This window comes from Pan paniscus, chromosome 1 (genome assembly GCF_029289425.2).
Source record: "Pan paniscus chromosome 1, NHGRI_mPanPan1-v2.0_pri, whole genome shotgun sequence".
Taxonomy (NCBI): domain Eukaryota; kingdom Metazoa; phylum Chordata; class Mammalia; order Primates; family Hominidae; genus Pan; species Pan paniscus.
Genome location: NC_073249.2, coordinates 6,871,230 through 6,894,632, shown reverse-complemented (window position 1 = coordinate 6,894,632; position 23,403 = coordinate 6,871,230). Strand labels below are relative to the sequence as shown.

At 38.9% G+C, this 23,403-nt stretch overlaps 1 protein-coding gene across 6 annotated transcripts in view; it reads right to left on the bottom strand.

Annotated features, from left to right (window-relative positions):
- PLD5 (phospholipase D family member 5) overlaps positions 1-23,403 on the bottom strand; it is a 446,454-nt gene that overhangs the window by 174,574 nt on the left and 248,477 nt on the right. For 5 of the 6 annotated variants that reach the window (XM_055096799.2, XM_034949839.3, XM_034949846.3 and 2 more), the window contains one exon: positions 7,424-7,535. In XM_055096799.2, the coding sequence (XP_054952774.1) occupies positions 7,424-7,535 (112 nt within the window). Of the gene's footprint in view, positions 1-7,423; positions 7,536-23,403 lie in introns of those variants that run through there. The other variant, XM_034949868.3, reaches the window with a different exon arrangement.

Here is a 23,403-nt window from a genome sequence, read left to right as displayed (position 1 = left end):
GGCCTTTTCATGCCTGTCACGTTTACCACTGCGTGTTTGCTATCCCTCTTCTTTTTAGAACCAAGCTCTCATGATTAGCCCCTCTTTTTTCATTTGGGTTGCGATTCATCACGCTGCATAGCTAGGAATATGATTTCTGATATCTTTCTTGTCTACCCCAGGAGACTGTCTCTTCTCCAGTGTATTTCAGGTTTCTGGTTTCATTGTATTGTTTTCCTATAGAAATTGCATATAAAAACCGATTTGAATAACTTCCTTCCTGTTTCAGGCAATAGAGCGTTTTTGCTTATTTATATTTTTGGATAGGCACACTTCCTATCACTGTATGCTCTAGCCATCAAGGGGGTCTGTAAAGACCCCCACATTTCTTAAAAACCAGCACAGCCTGAATTCTCCGAATTTCCATCCACTGAGTATGGTCACTGCACTACAAAGAAGCCCTGTCGCAAGAGGTTTAGTTTAGAATCTACCTCTCTCAGTGTGGTATGAGGAATGGTCATTTTAACTTAATTAACTTATTAAAGTTTAAAGTTTCTAAGTTGAATTTTCTAGTTTATTACTAAATATTTTAAAATAACACTTATTACTCTAAGTCATTGATTCTGAAACATTTAGTCTTCACATTTTAACAACTCTAACATTGCAATGCATCTTACGATTGCTACAGACCAAGTGACAAGTTGTGACAAAGTTGTCACTGCATTATTCCTGGTGGCACGACAGAGCTCTTAAAGTTTCCCAATATTCAGTCAACAAACCATTTAAGGACCCCTTGAGGAAAGAATACAAGATCTGGTTATTGTCTGAATATCTTGCTTTGACATATTCTGGTAAGCTTCAAAAACAAGCTTCTGATTAGAGACAACAGTAATGCATTCTGTTTCTTAAAGCTACATAGCACCGTCGACACTCTTGGTGGTACAGAGACAATGCTGGGTGGAAAGCATGGGCATCAACCACTGTTGCAAAAAGTGACTCAGAAACATTGGACTCTGTGTAGATGTTTTAGGAATTTCTTGATCACTTTATTTCACTTATCGCTTGGTCTTCTCTACCAAACTCTGAACTCTTTGAAGTTAGGGGAAGGCTCATGTCTTAGTCACCTTCCTCTCTTTAAAGCCCAAGTTGTTGGCACATGACAGATAGTCAAGAAACAATTGTTGGATTAAATATTAATGAACAATGGAGAAAAAGTAGATGGTAAGATCAACCAGGGTAAAGAGACGAAGGTGAAAGGGAAAATACCATGTGTAAGGCTTAAAAATGGACTTGGTCAGGCATGGTGGCACATGCCTCTAGTCCCAGCTACTGGGGAGGCTGAGGTGGGAGCACCACTTGATCCCAGGAGTTCAAAGCTGCAGTGAGCTATTATAGTGCCAACATACTACAGCCTGGGTGACGGAGCAAGGCATCACCTCTCTCTCTCTCTCTCTCAAAAAAAAATAAATTAATTAAAAAAAGGATGAAAAAGAGCTTGTAAATTGACAAGGGAAACACATCAGGGTATTTCAGGCACAGGGAAAACAATATTTTGAGAAACACAACCCTGAAAAAGTAGGTTGTATTTGGGAAATCACAATTAGCTTTCAGATACTTCAAAACTCAATTATAGTAAATAATGAGATTGAAATGAGATATTTCAGATCCTAAATGGTTTCAAATGCCTTTTTATTATTTTATTTTATTTTTTAAAGAAAATGTGAACTTAACTTCTAGGTCACTGATTCTAAATCTTCTATGACACTTATTTCACTCATCATTTTATCATCCAACCATGAACAAATAAAAGCCTGCTTTTTTTTTTTTCAAAAGGAAATTGATATTTTCTGACTTTATTTTATTTTTAATTGTTGCTAGGCTACAGAGGCATTAAATGTTGTAGTCATATTATAGAAAGTACAATGAATTGTTATGGTTTTGGTAGACAAATAATTCTTAATTTTCAATTTAATTGCAACAGTAACTATAACATACAATAATTAAAAGTACAGTGGTATCCTTGAGGGATATTTTGCTTAGGACTAAAATATACAACCAGAAATAAAAATTGTGTTAGTAATATAAAAATTCAATAATATGACTGGGCTATTACTAGGTTTGGTGAGAAGTAGGATATCAAAGGCATTTGCTGGGAGGCATGAGCAGAGAAAACGGGACTTAAGAGAATTGTTGGCCAGGCGGGGTGGCTCACGCCTGTACTCCCAACACTTTGGGAAGCCAAAGTGGGCAGATCATGAGGTCAGGAGTTCAAGACCAGCCTGGTCAATATGGTGAAACTCCATCTATACTAAAAACACAAAAATTAGCCAGGGCTGGTGGCATGCACCTATAATCCCAGCTACTTGGGAGGCTGAGGCAGAAGAATCACTTAAATCCGGGAGGCAGAGCTTGCAGTGAGCCAAGATGGCACCATTGCACTCCAGCCTGGGTGACAGAGTGAGACTCCGTCTCAAAAAAAAAAAAAAAGAATTGCCACGATTACTCCCTGTAAGCCAAGTGGTGGCAGCAAGTGGCACATCCCGCAGGAATACGGATTTGAAGAAAGCAGAGGATTTCAATGACAATCTCACATCTCATTTAGCTTGTTTCTGAAGTCTACCGATTAAGATCATGTATCAGACAATGAGAAGCTATTTCACTTACACTCCACTTTCAGCTTTTAGACTTACAAGGGTTGACAAAATGCAAAAACAAAAATGAAAAGCTGTATGAAAGCAATGGAAAGCCTTGATATTTATAAAACAAATTTATTTAAATAAATTTTTGTAAAGTAACTTTCTAAAAATACCAAATGACTGAAATCATACCAAGTATATTCTATGAATATACATAATGAAAATAACAAAGAATAAATAGAACAATCTCCAAATGTTTGAAAATTAAGGATTACATTTCTAAATAGGCCACAGTACAGAGTAGACTGCAGTAGAAATCAGAAAACTTTTTGGACAGAAAACTAATTTAGAAATTTATGTCATATTAAAAATAGATGCAGCTAAAGCAGTAGTAAGAGGAAATATTGTAGCTTTGCTATAGGCATTAAGTAAAAGATTCAATATTGTCCATGTCAATTTTCACCAAGTTTATCTACAGAGTCAGTGTAATTCTAATAAAATTTCAGTAGTTTTATGATAAGATGGTTCTAAAATTTATTTCAAAACCTGAAGGTCCAAGAATAACTAAGGCAGTTCTAAAAGTGAAAAACAAAGATGAAAGTTCCACCATCTGTAACACATATTATAAAGGCAAGGTAAACAGTATGGCATTGGTCCTGGGATGAATAAGTAGACTAAGAAAATACGGTAAAGAATTCAAAGACAGAACTAAAATACAGTCACCTAATTTTTAACAATGATGCCTCGAACATGCAGTGAAGAAACTTTTTTAAACGAACGACCCTCCGTAAGTATAAAAATGAACCTTTACTGCTACTTCATACCATAAGCAGAAATAAAGTCCAAACTTAACACAGACTTAAATCTGAACAGCAAAATAATATAGTATCTAGAACACAACAAACAAGAAAATCTCCATGACCTTGTAACGATAAATAGTTTTTATACAGGATGCAGTAAGCATCAACAATAAGGGAGTAATTAATAAATCAGATTTCATTAAAACTAAGAATTTCCATTTATGTAAACACATCATTGGAAGAGTGAAAAGACAAGCCTCAAATGGATGAAGATATATGAAATACATATATCCAACAAAGGATTCAAATCTAGCCTAATAATCAATAGGAATGGGCCAATTAAAACAACAATAACACTGGGCAAAATACTTGCAGAGGCACCTTCTCCAAGAGAATATGGAAATGGTCAATAAGCATATGAGAAGATGCTCAACATAATTTGCCATCAGAGAAATGAATATTAGAGATACAACATGATACGTATCCACCGGAATGGCTAAAATAAAACGAGGTGCCAAATTTTGCAAGGATGTGGAGCAAACAGAACATTAACGTAGTGTTTGTGAGAGTGTAAATTGGTGCAACCACTTAGAAAACTGATTGCCCATATCTATCGAAATTGAACACATATATAGCCTATTATGTCAGCAATCCCAATCCTAAGTACATACTGAACAGAAATGTATATGTGTAGGCATCTGAAAGACATGTACAAGAATCCTCATAGCAGCATTATATATAATAACCCAAACCAGGAAAAACCCAAACATCTATCAGTAGAACAGATCCATTGTATTATATTCATAAAATGGAATACTATACAACAATGTAAAATAAACCACTGCTGTATCCAACGTGTATTGGTCTTATAAACATAAAACTGAGCCAAAGAATCCAGACATAGAATTCTGTGATTCTATTTATATAAAGCTCAAAGAAAGATACAGGTAATCTATGGAAGAGGTTGAAATAGTGGTTCCCTCTGCGGAGGGCACTGACTGCAAGGGGGACTGAGAAGGCTTTCTGAGATGTCTGCAACGTTCTACATCTTGGTCCATGACGGTTTTATGTGGATGTGTTTACTTTGTGAAATTCATTGAGCTATATATTTAATATTTGTGCCTTTTATTGCATGCATGATATTCCTCAGGCATCCTCACACCTGCATGCAATTTGGGTGAACACGTAAGGTGATAATAACCATGTGGTGGAAGATCTCTTTGGTAGCTGTGTGGAAGATCAGATGGTGAAAGAGGAAAGGTGACAAAGGCTTAAGCAAAGTATTAAGAGACCTGAAATAAGGCAGGTATGTGAGGAGGAAATGTGGTATCTAGAAGAAAGACGGGGGGATAGAGTCTATAGACCATGGCTCATTAGATGTGGCATACGAGAGCGTGGAGTTGAGTTTCTAACATGAGTGACTGAGCACATGGAAATTCAGGTATAGGGACAGATGCTGTGTTGGTGCAGGGAGGGAAAGAAAGCATGTGAGCTGAGTCAACATGTTGCATTTGAGATGTTTATATGAGGGATACAGGTGGAGATGGTTAGGAAGTGAAATTAAGAAAACTGATTAATAAAACCCATTTTGAATTTACAGGGACCCTTGTGTAAAATTAAATCCCTCCCTGGGTGCAAGGACTTCATGAGGGCTAGGTTTCAAAAGCACCTCACCTCCAAGCCATAGTTTGAGACCTTGGAGAGATGGTTTATCTTTCTGACTTCTGAGTCAAGGAGAGAGGCAAAGCATGGGGAGCAAAAGGAACAGGAATGACCTGCACACCACCCGTCAGAAGGGCCTTGGCCAGCTGTCTCACTTCTCCAGCCTGCCTGGCCTTTTTCTGGGCCTCCTTACACTTGCACTAAATCTTTATCATTTACTGGGAAGCCCTACTTTTATTCTTTTTCACAATATATTTGATTAGTTTCTATATTCAGTAACTCTTGCAGCTGAAATTGCTCATGGCTTATTTTATATTTACCTATTTTTTTGATCGGATATTTCTGGAAAAAACTTTCTAGAATTTTGCTAAAAGACTAGAATCCCTCCCCTGCAAAAAGATAACTCTTCAGCAAGATATTCAATCACAGATTTAAAATAGTCTCATAAAAATTATTTCTAAAATGCACTGTTATCATTTAATATATGTCTACCAAAGGATGAGAGTAGAGAAATACAATAACTGTATTCTAAAGACTTATACATGTTCTACATACAGTATACACATCATGTGCATCCCTAAGAGCCAGAGAGGCCTACCATCACTACCTAGAAAATAGCTATGAGAAATTAGGGTCCTGCTTTACTCCTATGAAGGAAAATCATTTGTTTTCGTGTTTTGATAAGAAGTCTTATTATATTTCAACAGAATCTAAGTTGTAGTAGTATCTACATATGCTTGGAAATTCAAACACTTCTTTTTCTGTGAGATGCAATTACTATAATGAAATTTTAACATACAGTTCACAATAGAAATGTAAACCAGGCCTTTATTCGTGCATTTGTCAATCACTATTTGCTGTTTACAGTAGCAAATATTCAGCAACTCCAAAGAAAATCTGTTAGGCTTCCTAATATCCCCAAGCTTTAACTTTTGGTTGAGTTTACAAGCTTTAGCATGGGCTATGGCAAGAAAGAGAGCTGTGGATGTCTCGGGCTCCCTCCTTCTCTTCCTAACACATCAGCTTTTTATCCTGCCAGGATAATCAAACCCAAAGAGATGCTAGTAAACTCCATAAGGAAATCATCTGCAAATATAGGACCCTCGGTTAACCAAAAGTAATCAATTTCTCAGAAAAAAAAGTGTTCTCTAACAAATTATCAGATAGTGAGAACCCAATTTTACTTTTTTAAAAAATAGGAAAAGTAAGAATACATTTCTAAGCCACGTTGATTGTATCTGTCAATCCACTGAACTGGGCACTTACAAGTTTTTCAAAGACATTCTGCTGCACCCAAGTAGCACAGCACAGCTTTTCAAACATACGATTATCTCATGTTTTATTTTCCTGTGCATAGAACACATGTGCATGGTGGTAGGTACATGTGCATGGCCAAGCTTACGTCTTCTATGTGGTAATGACTTTCAATATGCTTTATCACTTCCAATTTTTCTTCTTCAGGAGGAAGGGCCACTGGGGCTCACTTATTTGATTCCTGTTCTGTTGCATTCTTAGAAGGAATTGCCACTTAAAAATGTGGGGAAGATGACAAGCAAAAAAGGCACAGTATGTTTAAACAGCACAAACATGAGCTGTAACGCCATCAGGTGGAACATGAATGACTCACTGAGGTCAGTGCCCTGTCCTCTTCTAGGGACGTCCGGCAGCTTGAACATTTTCACTGGCTCAAACACGCCTTTTCCTTTTAGAGGCTTACAGTTTGGATAATAAATTCCAGGTAACAATTTTTACAAAACAGTAAAAACTATTTGGATGTGAGAGCTCAATTCGGTTGACATTACAGCAAAATAAAAAAAGTTATTTTGGAATTATTTTCAGTCTTCATGAGATTGTGAGAAAAACTGCAAAGTGGCTATATAAATGGTGTTCTCCTGTGGAATTGTCTTAAAACTCATGAATCAGGCAATGTTTCATAGACTCCAGGACCTGACTATATTATTTTTTAAATATATAGCGTGAAAAGGATTTTCATTTGGCAGGCAAGTGAAAAGTAGAGATCCAGTGTCTATTCTGACGCGAAGTGGTTCTTCTCTGTAATCACACCGTTGAAGTGTTCAGAAAGGGAGTCTTCTTTCTAGTTAATCATCATTTATTGACCAGTAGATTATTTTGCTTACACTAATATGCAATTGTTTTTTTAAATCCCAATATATTAATTAGTTCCTCCACTCAAAAACTTTAATCGAGTTATTTTTCAAAGAAGATGTAAATGTACTATGTACTAAGTGAAATGTACTAACTATAAAGAAATTATATATTAAGTGAAATGAAAGGTATCTTAACAGAACACCCAGCGGTAGAATAGCATATCAACCTTGGTCTTACCCTTTAATTTCAAGGCTTCTAATACCTTTGAATCAGCTGTTACATCACTCACTAGCTTGATTTCAATATTTTGCGAAGTCAGTTGGAGCAACTTTTCAAAAAGACGTTGACCCTGGAAAAAATATTCAGAGACAAAGAAAGTCAGAAAACCTAAATGTTTACCAATTTAGACAGGTAAAAATAAACTCATTAAAATTAATCTATTCATTCAAATGTTAAAAAGTCAAGCATTTCAACAACTGGTATTCAGATTTATGAAATTCTTTCAAAGGAGTTTATATCAATAGAGTAGTAGCATGAACACAGATTGCACTTTTTGGGGGGTATTGTGCAATTGAACAATTATTGCAATAATAATTCCAACGCTACAATGCAAATCTACCCTTTTCTGCTTTTTGAATCTGTTATCTACACATGAAGAGGCAGCAAAGAAGATTAAGCAGTTGTGTTTTGGCCCAAAGAGACCTGGATTCCAGCTGGTTTTCCAATTTAAAAGCTGTTTCTTAATCTCACTAATCTCCAGTTTCTTCCTCTGCAAAATGCAGATAATATTTATATTTACTTCAAAAGGTTTTTGTGAGATTAAAGAAGTTAATAGTAAGTAAGCATTCTTTAAGAATTAGCTGTTAAGAGGGAAATTATGGTTACTAATCAGTGATTTACCTGAATTCATGTTGTTTAAATGTATTTTAATGAATTCAACTAATGTTCTACTTAAAAATAAGTGAAATAAAAAACAAAATCAAAAATAAAAGTTTTTCAGCCAGGGATGGTGGTTCATGCCTCTAATCCCAGAACTTTGGGAGGCTGAGGCAGGTGGATCACTTGAGGCCAAGAGTCTGAGACCAGTCCAGCCGGGCCAACCTGGTGAAACCCTGCCTCTACTAAAAATAGAAAAATTAGCTGGGCATGGTGGTGTGCACTTATTCCCAGCTACTCAGGAGGCTGAGACAGGAGAATTGCTTGAACCTGGGAGGCAGAGTTTACAGTGAACCAAGGTTGCACCAGAGCACTCCAGCCTGGGCGACAGAACAAGAATCCATCTCAACAAACAAATAAATAAAAGTTTTATTTATGGGAGTTTCAAAAGCATATAATTTTTAGAGTAAGTTTTAATCTCTGGCAGACTGAATAACAGTAGGTCCACAGTCATTGCATTATCTCAGGTCATTGGATTGCACCATTATCCTATTTATCATCCTTTGTATGTTTTAATAGACTCCCGTCTGTCTCCTTATCATAAAAGGAAAATGGTCTTCTTGTATTGATTTTTTAGATTTTTTGCTGTTGGGTCACAACCTCAAATGCCTTCAGTAGCTAAACAGAGAATAAGGCTTTGGTCTTAATGGCTCCACAGTGGCAAGGTCTTATCTTGCTCTGGTAAGAATGGACTGTGGATAATGATATGGAATGGGTTTGGTGACTTGGGAAGAGAGAATGGTAGAAATGTAGAGTCAGAGTGGTGATTCCTGCAATTCAGCCTTAGAAAAGAGAGAAGCTGGCCGGGTGCGTAGCCTCACACCTGTAATCCCAGCACTTTGGGAGACTGAGGCGGGCACAACACCTGAGGTCAGGAGTTTGAAACCAGCCTGGTCAACATGGGGAAACCCAGTCTCTACTAAAAATACAAAAATTAGCTGGGCATGGTGGTGGGTGCCTGTAATCCCAGCTACCCTGGAGGCTGAGGCAGGAGAATCACTGGAACCTGGCAGGTAGAGGTTACAGTGAGCTGAGATCACGCCACTGAACTCCAGCCTGGGCGACAGAGTGAGACTCCATCAAAAAATAAATAAATAAATAACAAAAAAAAAAAAGAGAGAGAGAGAAAAGAGAGAAAGGAAAGGAAATGGAAAGGGAAAAGGAAAAGGAAAGGGAAAGGGAAAGGGAGAAACTGAAGATCAAGACCCTGAAGCTTTAGGGTGTTAGGAGAAAGAAGCTGCCAGTGCTGAGGTCACAGCTGACAGCAGCAGGCGTATCTGGCACATCCAGCTGTGCTCTAGCCTGGAGCTGGCTGGCATAGCCATTGCTCCATAATCCCTGGGTGTTGGACAACAGAGTGGAAGTTGCACCATTGCACCTGTGCCATGCATGGAGGCTTCCTTTTAGTTTAAACAAGCGTAGAAATAAAAGTTGCTCAAAGTGGAGCTCATTGAAAGCGATTAAATTTCTCTGTACTCCAAAAGGCTGGAGGAAGCCTCACCACAAACCAGGTATTCTGGTATGGTATGTTGAGTGCATCAGACAGTTATTAACTCTTTATTTAAAAAAGAGGCAGAGGCCGAGCTTATCCTTGTAATCCCAGTGCTTTGGGAGGCCAAGGTGGAAGAATCACTTGACCCCAGGAGTTCGAGACCAGCCTGGGCAATATCAGGAGACCCTGTCTCTACAAAAAGTTAAAAAAAAAAAAAAAAGCCAGGCATGATGGTGCACGTCTGTAGTCCCTGCTACTCAGGAGGATGAGGTTGTGCTTGAGCCTGGGAGTTTGAGGAGGCAGTGAGCCATGATTGTGCCACTGCACACCAGCCTGGGCAACACAGCTAGACCCCATCTCCAAAAATTAAAAAAAAAAAAGAGGCAGGAGGGGAGAGGGAGGGTGAGAGAAAGAGACAGAGGCAACCAGAGAGACAGAGAAGGACAGGAAAGAAAAAAATGTGCTGATTTGCAGATTTTAGTGCCTATGTAAATTTTAAATGTACTGTGTAGAGGTAGGAGCTTGGATGGTGAGAGGCTCAGGTACAGGATGTGAGGGAGAATCCACGTCAAGGGGCTTTGTGGTTCTTCCACAGGCAGAATTGACACCAATAATACCTCCTTTTCAGCTTTGGCACTCCTCCAAGGAGTCCATTCTACTCTTGCTCCATTGAAGGTTTGGTGATGTGTGCATGGCCCAGATTTCCCGAACCTAAACTCGTGGTCATCACATGTTCACGTAAGTTGTTTGTATTTTTCCCTTTCACACAAACAAACACTTTGTGTGTTCCGTAAGGCCCCATGGTCAGTGGGCCAGTATTTTTTGGCAAATTCATTAATTTTTTTAGTTAACAGAATATATTTGGCACCGATGAAACATTCAAGAGACCATCTAACTTATCTGTATTTCTGGCTCTGTGACTTAAATTGATTTCCACTGTGTTATTTTTGTGGGACTTAAAGACAACCAGAACTCTCACACATGAATGAAAATAGAAATTCCAAAATCTACAGATACTGGCAGACTGTCATTAAATAAAGCTTATTTTTACTTTTAGTATGTGCTGATTACTTACACCAAGGAATCCCACAATTTTTAATTATAGTGCTCACTGTAACGATCTTGGGCTTGGGCAGAGTTTCCATACTTAGGCTTGAGGTAGAATTTCTATTAAATCATCTTCAGTGTGTTATCTCCCCATATGATAATTTTTGTTAAGACATTCAAAATGTAATCATTTCCAAAGGTATTAAACCCTACTCTGCAGATATCTGCAGTAAGGCCTCCTAATGCTTTCTGAGTTACATTCACTCATTTTTTTTAATTTTAATTTTTGAGATGGAGTCTCGATCTGTCACCCAGACTGGGGTGCAGTGATGTGATCTCGGCTCACTGCAACCTCTGCCTCCTGGGTTCAAGTGATTCTCCTGCCTCAGCTTCCCATGTAGCTGGCACTACAGGCACTTGCCACCATGATCGACTAATTTTTGTATTTTTAGTAGAGATAGGGTTTCACCATGTTGGCCAGGCTGGTCTTGAACTCCTAACTTGAGGTGATCCACCTCCCTCGGCCTCCCAAAGTTCTGGGATTATAGGCATGAGCCACTGTGCCCAACCTCACTCATCATTTTTTTAATAAGAAATAACAAAAGCCCCTTGGCTTTTAAACATCACCAATATAAAATCTTGCCCTTTCTAGTAAAGAACATTAGCCAACATTTCAGACTTAGATAAATTATCTCAAAGACTATCCGTGTCTCAGGAACGCTGACCTACTTTAGACCAATTTGTAAATGAAGTCTGTATAAACCTCATGATGTACAGTAGAGTCGTATGCAGGAAGCTGTACCCCCAAAATAGAGATCCAGCTCAGCCCCTTTGTGACTTTGAAGAGGATGCTTAATGTAGGAGACCCTTCAATCCTGTAGGGGAGGAAATAAACCTGTTTCTCTGCCCTCCTAGGTTCAATGGCTGGGCCCAGGAATCAAACTGATGAAAAACTATCAAGAGAGAACCAACAACATTTTAATTATGTACACACAAAGTTTTAATTACATGCATACAAGGGAATCCAACAAAGAAACAAGACTCAAGGAGGTGGCCAGATGATTAAGGTTTATATACTATCTTTGGCTAAGCAAAGGAAAATGAGTTTGGGGCTTCCAGGTGGGGAAGGCAAGTTATAAGAAGGTGAGGAGAAGTATGGTAAGTAAGGTTTGTCCTGTTATACAGGTAAGAGCCTTTCAGGTGATGACAGCTGTCTCCAGGAGTCGCTCTCTTCCTGGTACGGAGCCATCATTTTTATGCAGTTAGAGAAAGGTTAAAAAAAAAAAAAAAAAAAACTCTTCCTGCACTGCTGGTTCTCAATTCCCCATAGGTCAAAATAATCCATATGCCAAAGGGGTCTATTTTGAGGTGGCATCTTCTGGTACCTTTCAATCCCAAAAGACTGGTGGGTCATAAATACTGCTTGCTTCTGTTGACCCAAAACAACTGGGAGACAGGATGAAATGCCCAAACACAATGTGAAGGAAATAAGCAAAAACACCAAACAGAAACCCAAAGTCCTGTTAGAGAAACTTAATTCTGAGGCTTATGTAGACTCTAGTGCTGGCTTTCGAGCTTGTTTTAGCAGTTGAACTCTTAGTGCAAATAAAAAGGTAAGCGAAACCTCTCCAATCCCTTCCTTTCCTCCCGTACAGAATCCGCAGGGCTCCACAGAACACAGATGGAAAAACCACTGAATTTTACCCCACATCATAATGAGAACCTTCAGGATACTGAGATTTCCTACAAACTGAGAAGGCCGTAGCTGGAAGACCACTTAGATCAATAATCAGCCAATCTCTTCATCTTACAAACGAGGACACAGAGGTACAAGAAACTGAGTGACATGCTGATGACCACATGGCTTGCTAGTGGCAGTCAGGCCTAGAACATACATCTCTCTTCCTGATGCAACACAGTTCTCCCCGAATGATCATTTTGTTATGTTAAAGTCGGAAAAGGAAGGGGTATTCTTAAAGAAAGTTACTCCCCAGTCTCTCCCACTCTTTCCATTCCCAGCTACGGTCTAATAGACTCTCCCAAGCCAAGCAGTGCTGGGGCTGAGGGACACTCAATTACCAGCAGACTCAGGTTCTGGGGAGTCCAGAGGCCTGCAGAACAATTCTTAGCCCTATATGAGTGTTCCAGAGTTGCCTGCTCTTCAAAAGGCGGTGCAGGAGCCAAGGCCACCTCCCTAAACCCAAGGCTGGGTATACGAGGGGAGAGACCTCCTTTGGTTGCCCCAGTGGGGAACTAGTAAACCATTCAATGCTATATCCCCAGTCTTTACCTTCCTTCACCTGAAGGATGGAAGCCACTAATAATCTGATAAAGTTAAATATCAACACATTTAAAGAGAACCAATTACAAGAAGGAAGATGCTTAACACAATGGGGACCTGGTGATACAGGCTCCTGGAGATGGAAGTTAGAACTAAAACACAATATGTGCACTGAAGGATGGCCAAGTGTGTCTGGTACTAATACTCGATGATTTTAGAACTAACTTAGAAGAGTAATTAAAGAACCATATGGCCATTGTTGAAGCCTGGATTAGTGGCCTGAAGATCAAATGCAAGAAATATCTCAAAGTACACATGTGCATGTACACACACACACACACACACACAGAGAGAGAGAGAGAGAGAGAGAAACATAAGGGGAATCAGGGGAAAAGGCTGATATATAAATAGAGGAGATACAGCATGTGGCTCATAGGCATACAAAAAAGATTGGGTTTGCAAATAATACCAAAAAAAAAAAAATGATCCAAGTTGAGGGAAGAACTAAACCTACAAGGTGAAAAGGTACCTGAAGGTGAAGGCAAATTTGAAAAAAACTTAGAGCTATATTCTGTAAAATTACTTAACATTGAGGAGAAAGAACAACCTCTCACCAAAAAAATAGTTACCCATCAAGGAAAATGAATCAGACAGACTGGCAGAGATCTAACCAGCTGCAAGTACGTGGTTGTATAGCCTATGGAAGACAAAGACTGAGGCCCAAGAATCCTTTACACACTCAAGAATGTTACCTGCCAGGGTGAAAGAAATATTTGCAGATATAAACAGACTTAGAGACTATCTTGCCTACTTAACCCATATGGGGAACATATTCATATTTAAAGAAAAACTGTAACCAAACAGTAAATGACACTGAACACCATCAAAGAAGATGAGGGGAGAAGAAATAAGTGAGGAACAATACGATATGTACATGTGTTTCATGCACTCAATGTGGGTTTTTGAAATGGAAGTCACACATTACAGGGGAAGGTCTACTGAGAATCAATTACACGCATTCTCAATGGGAGCGATATTGCCCCAAAGGAACTGAAATAGTGTTACTCTTTCGATGACTAACACACAGATATACATAGAACACATATGCAGTATATCTGTGATATTATAATATCATGGGAGGCAGTATTAAGAAAAAATATATTAGAAGGCTCCTCAGGAAGATAATAATAAAAAACAGGTGGAGAAATGCTGATCTACAATCAACAGGATAAACAATCTCAGTAAAAGTTATATGAAAAATGGAGGTGGGCTTTAAGGTATTAGATGGGAAAAAGTGGGTCATTTTTATGAAATGACACAATTTATGGTGCTTTGAGAGCTGTAAACTGAGATGTACCAAAGAGCATGGCAACTAAATATATAAAGCAAAAATTAATAGAAATGCAATTAATACACTATCACAATGTAATACTTCAAAATATATTTCTCAAAATTGGGCAGATCTAATAGAAAACAAATGAGACTATATAAAAATTATATATTATCAATAAACTTGATTATATGTATACTTTTATATACTTCTCACTCTATATATCAAATCCCCTCAAAACAATTTTCGTTTGTGGAACATTTACAAAAATCTGTCTTGTAACTGCCATTAAGAAGCCTGAACAAAAGTTATAATGAGATACTCTATAGGCTTCATTCTCAGCTCACAATCTAAGGAAGTTAGCAACAAATCATTTACATGTTTTGTGAGTATAATACAAATCTTACCTATTTGGAAATTTAAAACTCACTCTTAGATTGTCGTTATACCAAAGAAGAAAAGTAAATGTATGCCTTCCCTAGAAAGCTATGAATAGGTGGGTACCTCATAGCAAAACCATGAAAGGAGGCAATATCTGGTGTGGAAGAGAAATTTATAACCATAAATACCTTCAGTATTATTTTTAAAATACTATAAAATCATATTCATCATATTAACATGGTAGAGGCATAAGAATGTATAAATATAGAAGGGAACTTAATAGATAATCCAGAAATGGTATGCACAAGATTTTTTGTTTGTTTTGTTTTCTTTGTTAATTTTTAAGTTCTGGGATACATGTGCAGAACGTGCAGGTTTGTTACATAGGTATACATGTGCCATGGTGGTTTGCTGCACCTATCAACCCATCATCTGGGTTTTAAGGCCCGCATGCATTAGGTATTTGTCCTAATGCTCTCCCTCCCCTTGCCCCCCATCCCCCAACAGGCCCTGGCATGTGATGTTCCCCTCCCTGTGTCCATGTGTTCTCATTGTTTGAATCCCACTTATGAATGAGAACATGTGGTGTTTTGTTTTCTGTTCCTGTGTTAGTTTGCTGAGAATGATGGCTTCTAGCTTCATCCATGTCCCTGCAAAGGACATGAACTCATTCTTTTTTATGGCTGCATAGTATTCCATGGTGTATATGTGCCATATTTTCTTTATCCAGTCTATCATTGATGGGCATTTAGGTTGGTTCCAAGCCTTTGCTATTGTAAATAGAGGCACAATATTTTTATCAATAAGAAGACGCTATTTTAATTCAGTTCGAAACAGTTAAAAAGGTTTAATCTGGCACATATGAAGGGACCTCTATATTATATTACAAATAAAAATGTGTTTCCAGTCAGAATTAGTACACACTAATACTTTCAAAAAAAATCCAGGCAATGATGTGCACTGTCTTGGAATGGGGGAACCTTGATCAGGCTGTTAGCAGGCTAAAAAATGGCTCCCCAAAGATAGTGCATCTGAATCTCTGGAGCCTGTCAATGTTACCTTATTTGGAAATAGGGTCTTTGCAGACATTATTAAATTAAGGATCTTATGATGGGGGATTATCCTGGATTATCTGAGGATAATCCTAAATACAATCACAAGTGTACTTATAAGAGATGGGCAAAAGGGGATTTGACACAACTAGAGGAGAAGACACTGTGAAGATGGAGTAGGAAGAGATTGGAAGATGCTGGCCTTGAAGGCTGGAAGGTGCAGCAGCAAGCCAAGGAATGCCAGAAGCCACCAGGAGCTGGGAGAGCCGAGGAATGCTGGCAGGCTCTGGAGGCACTGGAGGGAGCATCACCCTCCGACACCTTGGTTTTGATCCGGGGAAACTGATTTCAGGCTTCCTACCTCCAGGTCTGTAAGAAAATAAATTTCTGTTTCTTAAACCAAAAAGTCTATGGCAATTTGTTACAGTAGCCACAGGAAATGAATATACAAGCCAGCTATATAAAAGTAATAAAAGAGAATACAGACATATAGAATTATAACATATTTAAATAAATTGTACTGCAAAAGATACTACAAAGTTAATAAGAAAATCTGGAATAAATATTTGCTACACAAATGAGAGATGAAGGGATAATAGCTGTACTCTACAAAATGTGTTAAAAATTGGCTAGGTGCAGTGCTTACGCCTATAATCCCAGTGCTTTGGAAGGCCATGTGGAGGGGGAGGATCACTTGAGGCCAAGAGTTTGAGACCAGCCTGGACAACATAGTGAGGGTTTGTTTCTATCAAACAAAAATAATAAAAGTCCTAAAGCCCAGTAAAATGCAGGCAAAGTATGAGAACAGTCAATGACTAAGAAAAGCAAGCCTTGGCCAGGCGTGGTGGCTCACGCCTGTAATCCCAGCATTTTGGGAGGCCGAGGCGGGTGGATCACAAGGTCAGGAGATCGAGACCATCCTGGCTAACACGGTGAAACCCCGTCTCTACTAAAAATATAAAAAATTAGCCAGGTGTGGTGGCGGGTGCCTGTAGTCCCAGCTACTCAGGAGGCTGACGTAGGAGAATGGCGTGAACCCAGGAAGCGGAGGTTGCAGTGAGCTGAGATCGCGCCACTGCACTCCAGCCTGGGGGACAGAGCAAGACTCAGTCTCCAAAAAAAAAAAGCAAAGAAAAGCAAGCCTCTATGGCCAACAGACATAGGGAGATGCTTTATGTAATCAAGGAAGCTCAAAGCAGCACAATAAAGAGACCTTTCTTTGTACTCAAAGAGACTGAAAAACATTTAAGAGTGTCAACACTTCCTCTCGTCAGAGATTTGGAGATTTGGGGAAATGATACTCTGACATATCGGCTTTCTTCCACCCAGGAATCCTACACCTAGAAATCTATCCCAGAGAAACATAAGCGCCCAATTGCAGAAGAGTTTATCTTGGATATACCATTATCCTACTTACACATACATATATATGTGTGTGTATACGTGCATATAAAGTTTAAATGAAAATTAAAAAGGAAATATAACTGATTGAACATATTAAACATTTGATGCTATAGTCTTAAGAAAATAAGATTTAGGATTTAAGTCAAAGTGTTCTTTTGAAGCAATATACTAGCATTGATTTTTTTTTAAATTTATGACCTAAGAGGAAAGATCATATGATATATGAATATATATTCATATTCATATAGATATGAATCCCCTTTGGGCTTAATTCATTAGTTTAATCAATTAGTTAAATTTGCTATAAGATTGATATTTATTTACTTATATTACTTATATTTATTTACTTACTTATATCTTACTGAATTTTTAGTTTGTAGGATATACAAAGTTTGCCACAGATATAAGTATGAATGTTATTCCCTTGTATATTTGTCAGTGTCAGCCTTTATTCTCAAATGCCCTTGGATAAAGAGAAGTGACTTTTAGGCCAATTCATTCAAAGCATTTATTTACTGGTTGCTTCCTATGTGTCAGCGACCTGAAAGTACTAGTGATATTCAAGGAGAATATGTAGATGACAGATAAGCAAATACAGCCCAATATTCCAAATTCCAGGATGGAGGAAGACAGAGCAAGGGAAAAGCATAGCATGGCATCAATAATCCAGCATAAGGCCTCAGGGAAAGTTCCCCAAAGAAAGGTAGGGAAGAAAGAATGTTCCAGGTGGAGCCTATGGCAGAATCCAGAAAGCAGGCAGGAGACCGGAGAGATAAATGGGGTCACATGATGAACGGCCTTGTAAGATGCATTGAAGAGTTTGGATCTCATCTGGAAAACAATGTGGACCCTCTGAAGCATTTAACCCAGTGAAGGACACAATCACGTTTTTGTTCTAAGAAAAGAACTCGGACTGCAAATTGGAGAATGATAGTTACAGGGGAGAACTGGAGACTGAACGAGCAATGAGGTTGGTGAAATAGGGAAGTATCAATTGCAATGAAAAAAAACTGGAAAGAGCTGGGTGTGCTGGCTCATGCCTGTAATCACAACCACTTGGTCAGGCCAGGCAGGAGGATCACTTGAGGCTAGGAGCTGGAGACCAGCCTGAGCAATATAACCAGACACATTTCTAAAAATATTTAAAAACATCAGCTGGGCATGGTGGCACAGACCTATAGTTCTAGCTACTTGAGAGGCTGAGGCAGGATTGCTTGAACCCAGGAGGATAAAGCTGAATGTGAGCTTATGATTGTGCCACTGCTGCCCAGCCTGGGCAACAAAGCAAGACCTTGTTCATATATTCATATATATATGAATATTTAAATATGTATTAATATTTAAAATTATATATAAATTATATATACATATTGTATACATTTGTATATATACATTTGTATATATACACAAATTATATATATATGAATATATATGAATATTTATAAATTGGAAAGAATCCAGGTACTGTTTATGAGATAACACAGTGATGAACCTGCTGATTAGGCTTGGAGCTTAAGAGAGAGAGGGGAATTGGAGTGGTGGCCAGAATATGCAAATAGCTCTAAGGATGTGCCAGGAGAAATATGGAATTCCTTATCCCAAACCCAGAAGATAGCGGCCGCTTCATCTCTTCACAGATGTTCCAATGGATCAATCAGAGCTTTAGGAGTTCAGTGCCACAGACCCAGCACCTTGATTGACAGTACTCATTTTTTGGCAATGAGCCACAAGGAATATCTGCTTGAAACCAGTGGAGAGTATCTGGCGTGGAGGCATGCAGGCTGCCTGTCCATTCATCATAACAGGCTCCATCTCATTAGAGGATTTAATGAGTCTGAACAGTTCATCATCAAGGCCTTGCTTAATGATGGTTATCTCAATGATGCACCCTGTAGGCATAAACATAGCCATCCCTGTCAGGGACAGATGAAGAGAGATGAATATGCTCATCATGCCAATCACGGGCCAGGAAATAGCAAGAGATTAATATCAGAAGCAGGAGGTTGGTAACCAGGCTCTCGGCGGCTGGAATCCTACAGTAGCTGAAAATTACCTGTGGGGTTGCTCAAGCGTCCACTCTGGCTGCAGAGGGGACAGACAACATTATCTTGGTACTGCCTTTCAGCAGTGTCTGGAAGAGCACAGCATCCACAGCCTGGTGTCATTCCTTTGCTCCAGGGGAAAGAGGGGAGACCAAGGCAAGAAAGGAACACCAGAATGTGCCAAATATCCCTAATGCTTCCACAATCACTTATTCCCGGTGGGAAGAGGACCCCACGCAGAACGGACAGAGAATTCCTTCAAAACCTCACTGCAGTGAGATTCCAGCATCCTCAGGGAAAAGCCATGAGAACTTGCCACATGCTCCCTAAATATTCCATGGTCTTAACAAGGCAGCTCAGATACCCTATCCTTACATTTTGAGAATTGATCTTGAGCAAATGGACAGTAAGAAAAAAAAACGCACAGATATTTACTGCAGCAGCTCATTCAGAAAAAGGGGGAAAAGATAAATGCTTAAATGTCCAATAGAGGAAAATAGTTATATTAACTTAACCTGGTAAGTCTAATACATTGTATGTTATGCAGCCAATTAAAATATGTTTACCAGTGTTTCTAATAAAATGGAAAGATGCTTACGTTGTAATGTTAAGTTCAAAATTAAGATATAATTCTTTAGGCTGGGCACAGTGGCTCACACCTGTAATCCCAGCACTTTGGGAGGCCAACGCGGAAGGATCACTTAAGGCCGGGAGTTTGAGACCAGCCTGGCCAACACGGTGAAACCTCATCTCTACTGAAAATACAAAAATTAGCCAGGCGTGGTGGTGCACACCTGTAATCTCAGCTACTTGGCAGGCTGAAGCAGGAGAATTGCTTGCACCCGGGAGATGGAGGTTGCAGTGAGCTGAGATCATGCCACTGCACTCCAGCCTGGGTGATAGAGTGAGACCCTGTCTCAAAAACAAACAAACAACAAACAAAAGATATAATTCTTTTTATATAATATGAGCCTATGTATACAAATTATGCATGAAATATCAAAACTGTCAAAAACTTTTTTTGTTGGTGGCCATTTGGAGGATTTGGTTTCTCTCTCATTTCTCCATAGTTTCCAAATTTTTGATCGTGAGAGGTTCTTACTAATGACAAAGGAAAAAATCTGACCTATTCTATTTGAGTGAAAGTACCAAAAAAAATGGTCATAGAAAAATAGGAAAAACACAAATGAAGATACAGAGAAAAAATAAACAAGCATACAAGCAAGCAAACTCAGATAAGACAATCTTAAAGAAAGTAATTAATACGAACAATTAGAAGGCATATCTTAGGTTCATGATTTATTCATGGCCGTATGATTGGATTTAAAAGGAATCATAGAGGTTAAACTCTTGCTAATGATAATGCTTATGAGTTTATATTAGAATAATGATTTCCCATAGAAATATGTTGGAAAGCAGGCAAGAACATAATCAGGATTACTCAACAGATGGGGAAATGGCAGCATGAAGCAGCAGCAAGAACATACCAAGAAAAAATAGGACCAAAATCCACCGTGTGAGCTCTGCTGCACAGTTCAAAAGCAGAGGTAATCCTGCATGAGCCAATTTGCTGAGAGCACCCCTCCTTGTTGTTCTACTACGCTGTATCGTTATAAATGGTTTTATGTTTGTCTGTCTCCCTCACCACACTTTGAGCTCTATGGAGGTAGGGACCCTTGCTTATTTGATTTTCTATCCCCAGCAAATAGCACAGCACCTTGATAAATGTTTGTTCAATAAAGGCACATTTAACATCATTTTGTTGCCACATTTAAAATGGGAGGATGCTAATTAACAAATAAGCATTTGCTGAGTGTTGATTCTGTGGAGCAGGGAATAGATGCTACTTTGAAATAAAGGGGCACTCTTTCCGTGAGGTTATGCTGTCTTTATGCTGACACTGTACCAGGAGTTCTACTGATATCATATGCAGCCTGGAGATGAAAAGGCTGAAGGTAATCTACTGTTTCAAACCAGAAAGCAATCACTGAGCTCCATTTTGTTACTGGTGGTACGCTGGACAATAACACCAGCAGGATAAATACGACGTGGGTCCTAGAGTCCAGGGCTATGTGGAATATCCAGGTACAAGCTGCTACTCATTTACATCACTACTGAGGGAACAATTGCAATCACAGGATTAATTTGAAACACACAAAGTTAGGTTGACAAACCGGGGTAGGGACCAACCTGGCCCGATCTTGGAACCTATGAAAGTTGAACAATGTTTATTAGACCGGGATGGTTTAAAACAGTGATTCTCAATCCTGGGTGCCCAGTAAAATCCCTTCATCGTTTTTAGAAGTATTGAAGCCTGGGCCCCTCTCCAAATATTGTGACCTAACTAGTCTAGGATGGGCTTGGGCATAAGCATATTTTAAAATCTCCCCAGGTGACTCTGACTGGCAGCCACAGTTGAAAACCACCATATTGGGAGAGAAAAGTGGGAGTCTACCTCAAAAATATGTGTATTTTTCTGTCTCTCATTTTTTTTTTTTCGAGACCGAGTCTTGCTGTGTCACCAGGCTGTAGAGCAGTGGCACAATCTCGGCTCACTGCAACCTCTGCCTCCCGGGTTCAGGCGATTCCCCTGCCTCAGCCTCCCAAGTACCTGGGACTACAGGCGCCTGCCACCGCACCCGGCTAATTTTTTGTATTTTAGTAGAAATGGGGTTTAACCATGTTGGCCAGGATGGTCTTGACCTACTGACCTCGTGATCCACCCGCCTCAGCCTCCCAAAGTGCTGGGATTACAGGCGTTGGCCACCACGCCTGCCATCTCCTTTCTTCACCTAAACCCTAGAGAGCAATTTGAATTGTATTCTGTGTAGAATTTTCTATCTTAACTTCTTTTCATATAAGTTGAAATCTTGACAGACAGCTGAATATTATTCTTGTTGTAAGATTACAGAGAGAGTCGTGTCCACTAAATTTGAAAGTAAATGTCCTGCATCGAAACAACAAAAATGAAAACCACAGCTATCTTTTATAAGCTCCATTCTTTATTGTTTTACAAATATTATCTAGTTGAATTCACCAAGCAATCAAATGAGATAGGCATTATTATTAAAATACCCATTTTATAGAGGGGTATAAATTTATAAATCAGAATTAATTTTAATTAATACATGGGAACACTGAAGATCAGATGAGTTGTGACATTTGTTCAATGTGACCACAACTACTAAACTATTAGTCAATCAAATGTATAAATGGCAAAGCCTATGATCTTTCCCCTGTAGTACATGGATCTGGAATAACACTGCGAATCTGCCTTTTCTATAAAACCAAGTGCTGAGAACTAAATATAAACAAAATACACAATTCTCACCTGAGCCAAATAACAACAGAGAATTTGTATGTATCCTAATTATGCTTTCATTAATTTATACATGTTTTATTTTTCCCTATGTCCTCATTAAAAATAGACAAACTAGACGGTAGGAAGTTTGCATAATATAGTAGAAATGTGTATAAGCCCTCAGGATCTACATCAAAACAAAATGAAATGTGTGTTTTTATGTTGCATCAGAATATCCTGCTTTCCCTGACTGCTTTACCCAACCTGCCACTTAAAATAGGCTCAAAGAATTTCAATTATTTACAGGATCCAGTCTCCACCAACTGTGCCAATCTTTTTCCAGGCAAAAGGAAAACTAGGAAATGCTATGATGTTATTTTCTTGGGTTAAAAAAATTGTTAAGAAATTTTAATTAAATATTCCATGTTCGGGCCACACGAGTATTAGATAGTTTTATCAGACTTTTACATGGGAGTGACATTGTCAAAAACAGGATTCTTCTGGGTTTCAGGCATAGCCCTGTGTTACAAAGTAGATGCTGACTGTTTGCATGATAAATGAATAAAGAGTCTCCTTCAGAAGACTTGAAGAGGGAATGGAGACTTGCCTAGGACTGTAGGGATGGGCAAGAAAGGACAAGTAGGCTTAGAGAGCCAGGGAAGATGGAGAATGGAAAAGATGACGGAGCCTGGGAACAAGAGGTTCTGAAGGCATGGGGCCATAGAGGACTCCACCAGGCTGCGGGCTTCCTTAGGACAGATAAGAGGCATTATGGGCCAAAACGTGCAGTGGTTATAATAGAAAATGTTAATAATATCACTTACAAATGAATCATAAGGATGGCTATGAGACAAACATGGCAAGGAAACGTTTTATAAATTTGATGAAACAAAAGCCCTTGTCTGTTGGTCAAACTGCATTGATCAGATCAGTTAGGAAGAATATTGCAGA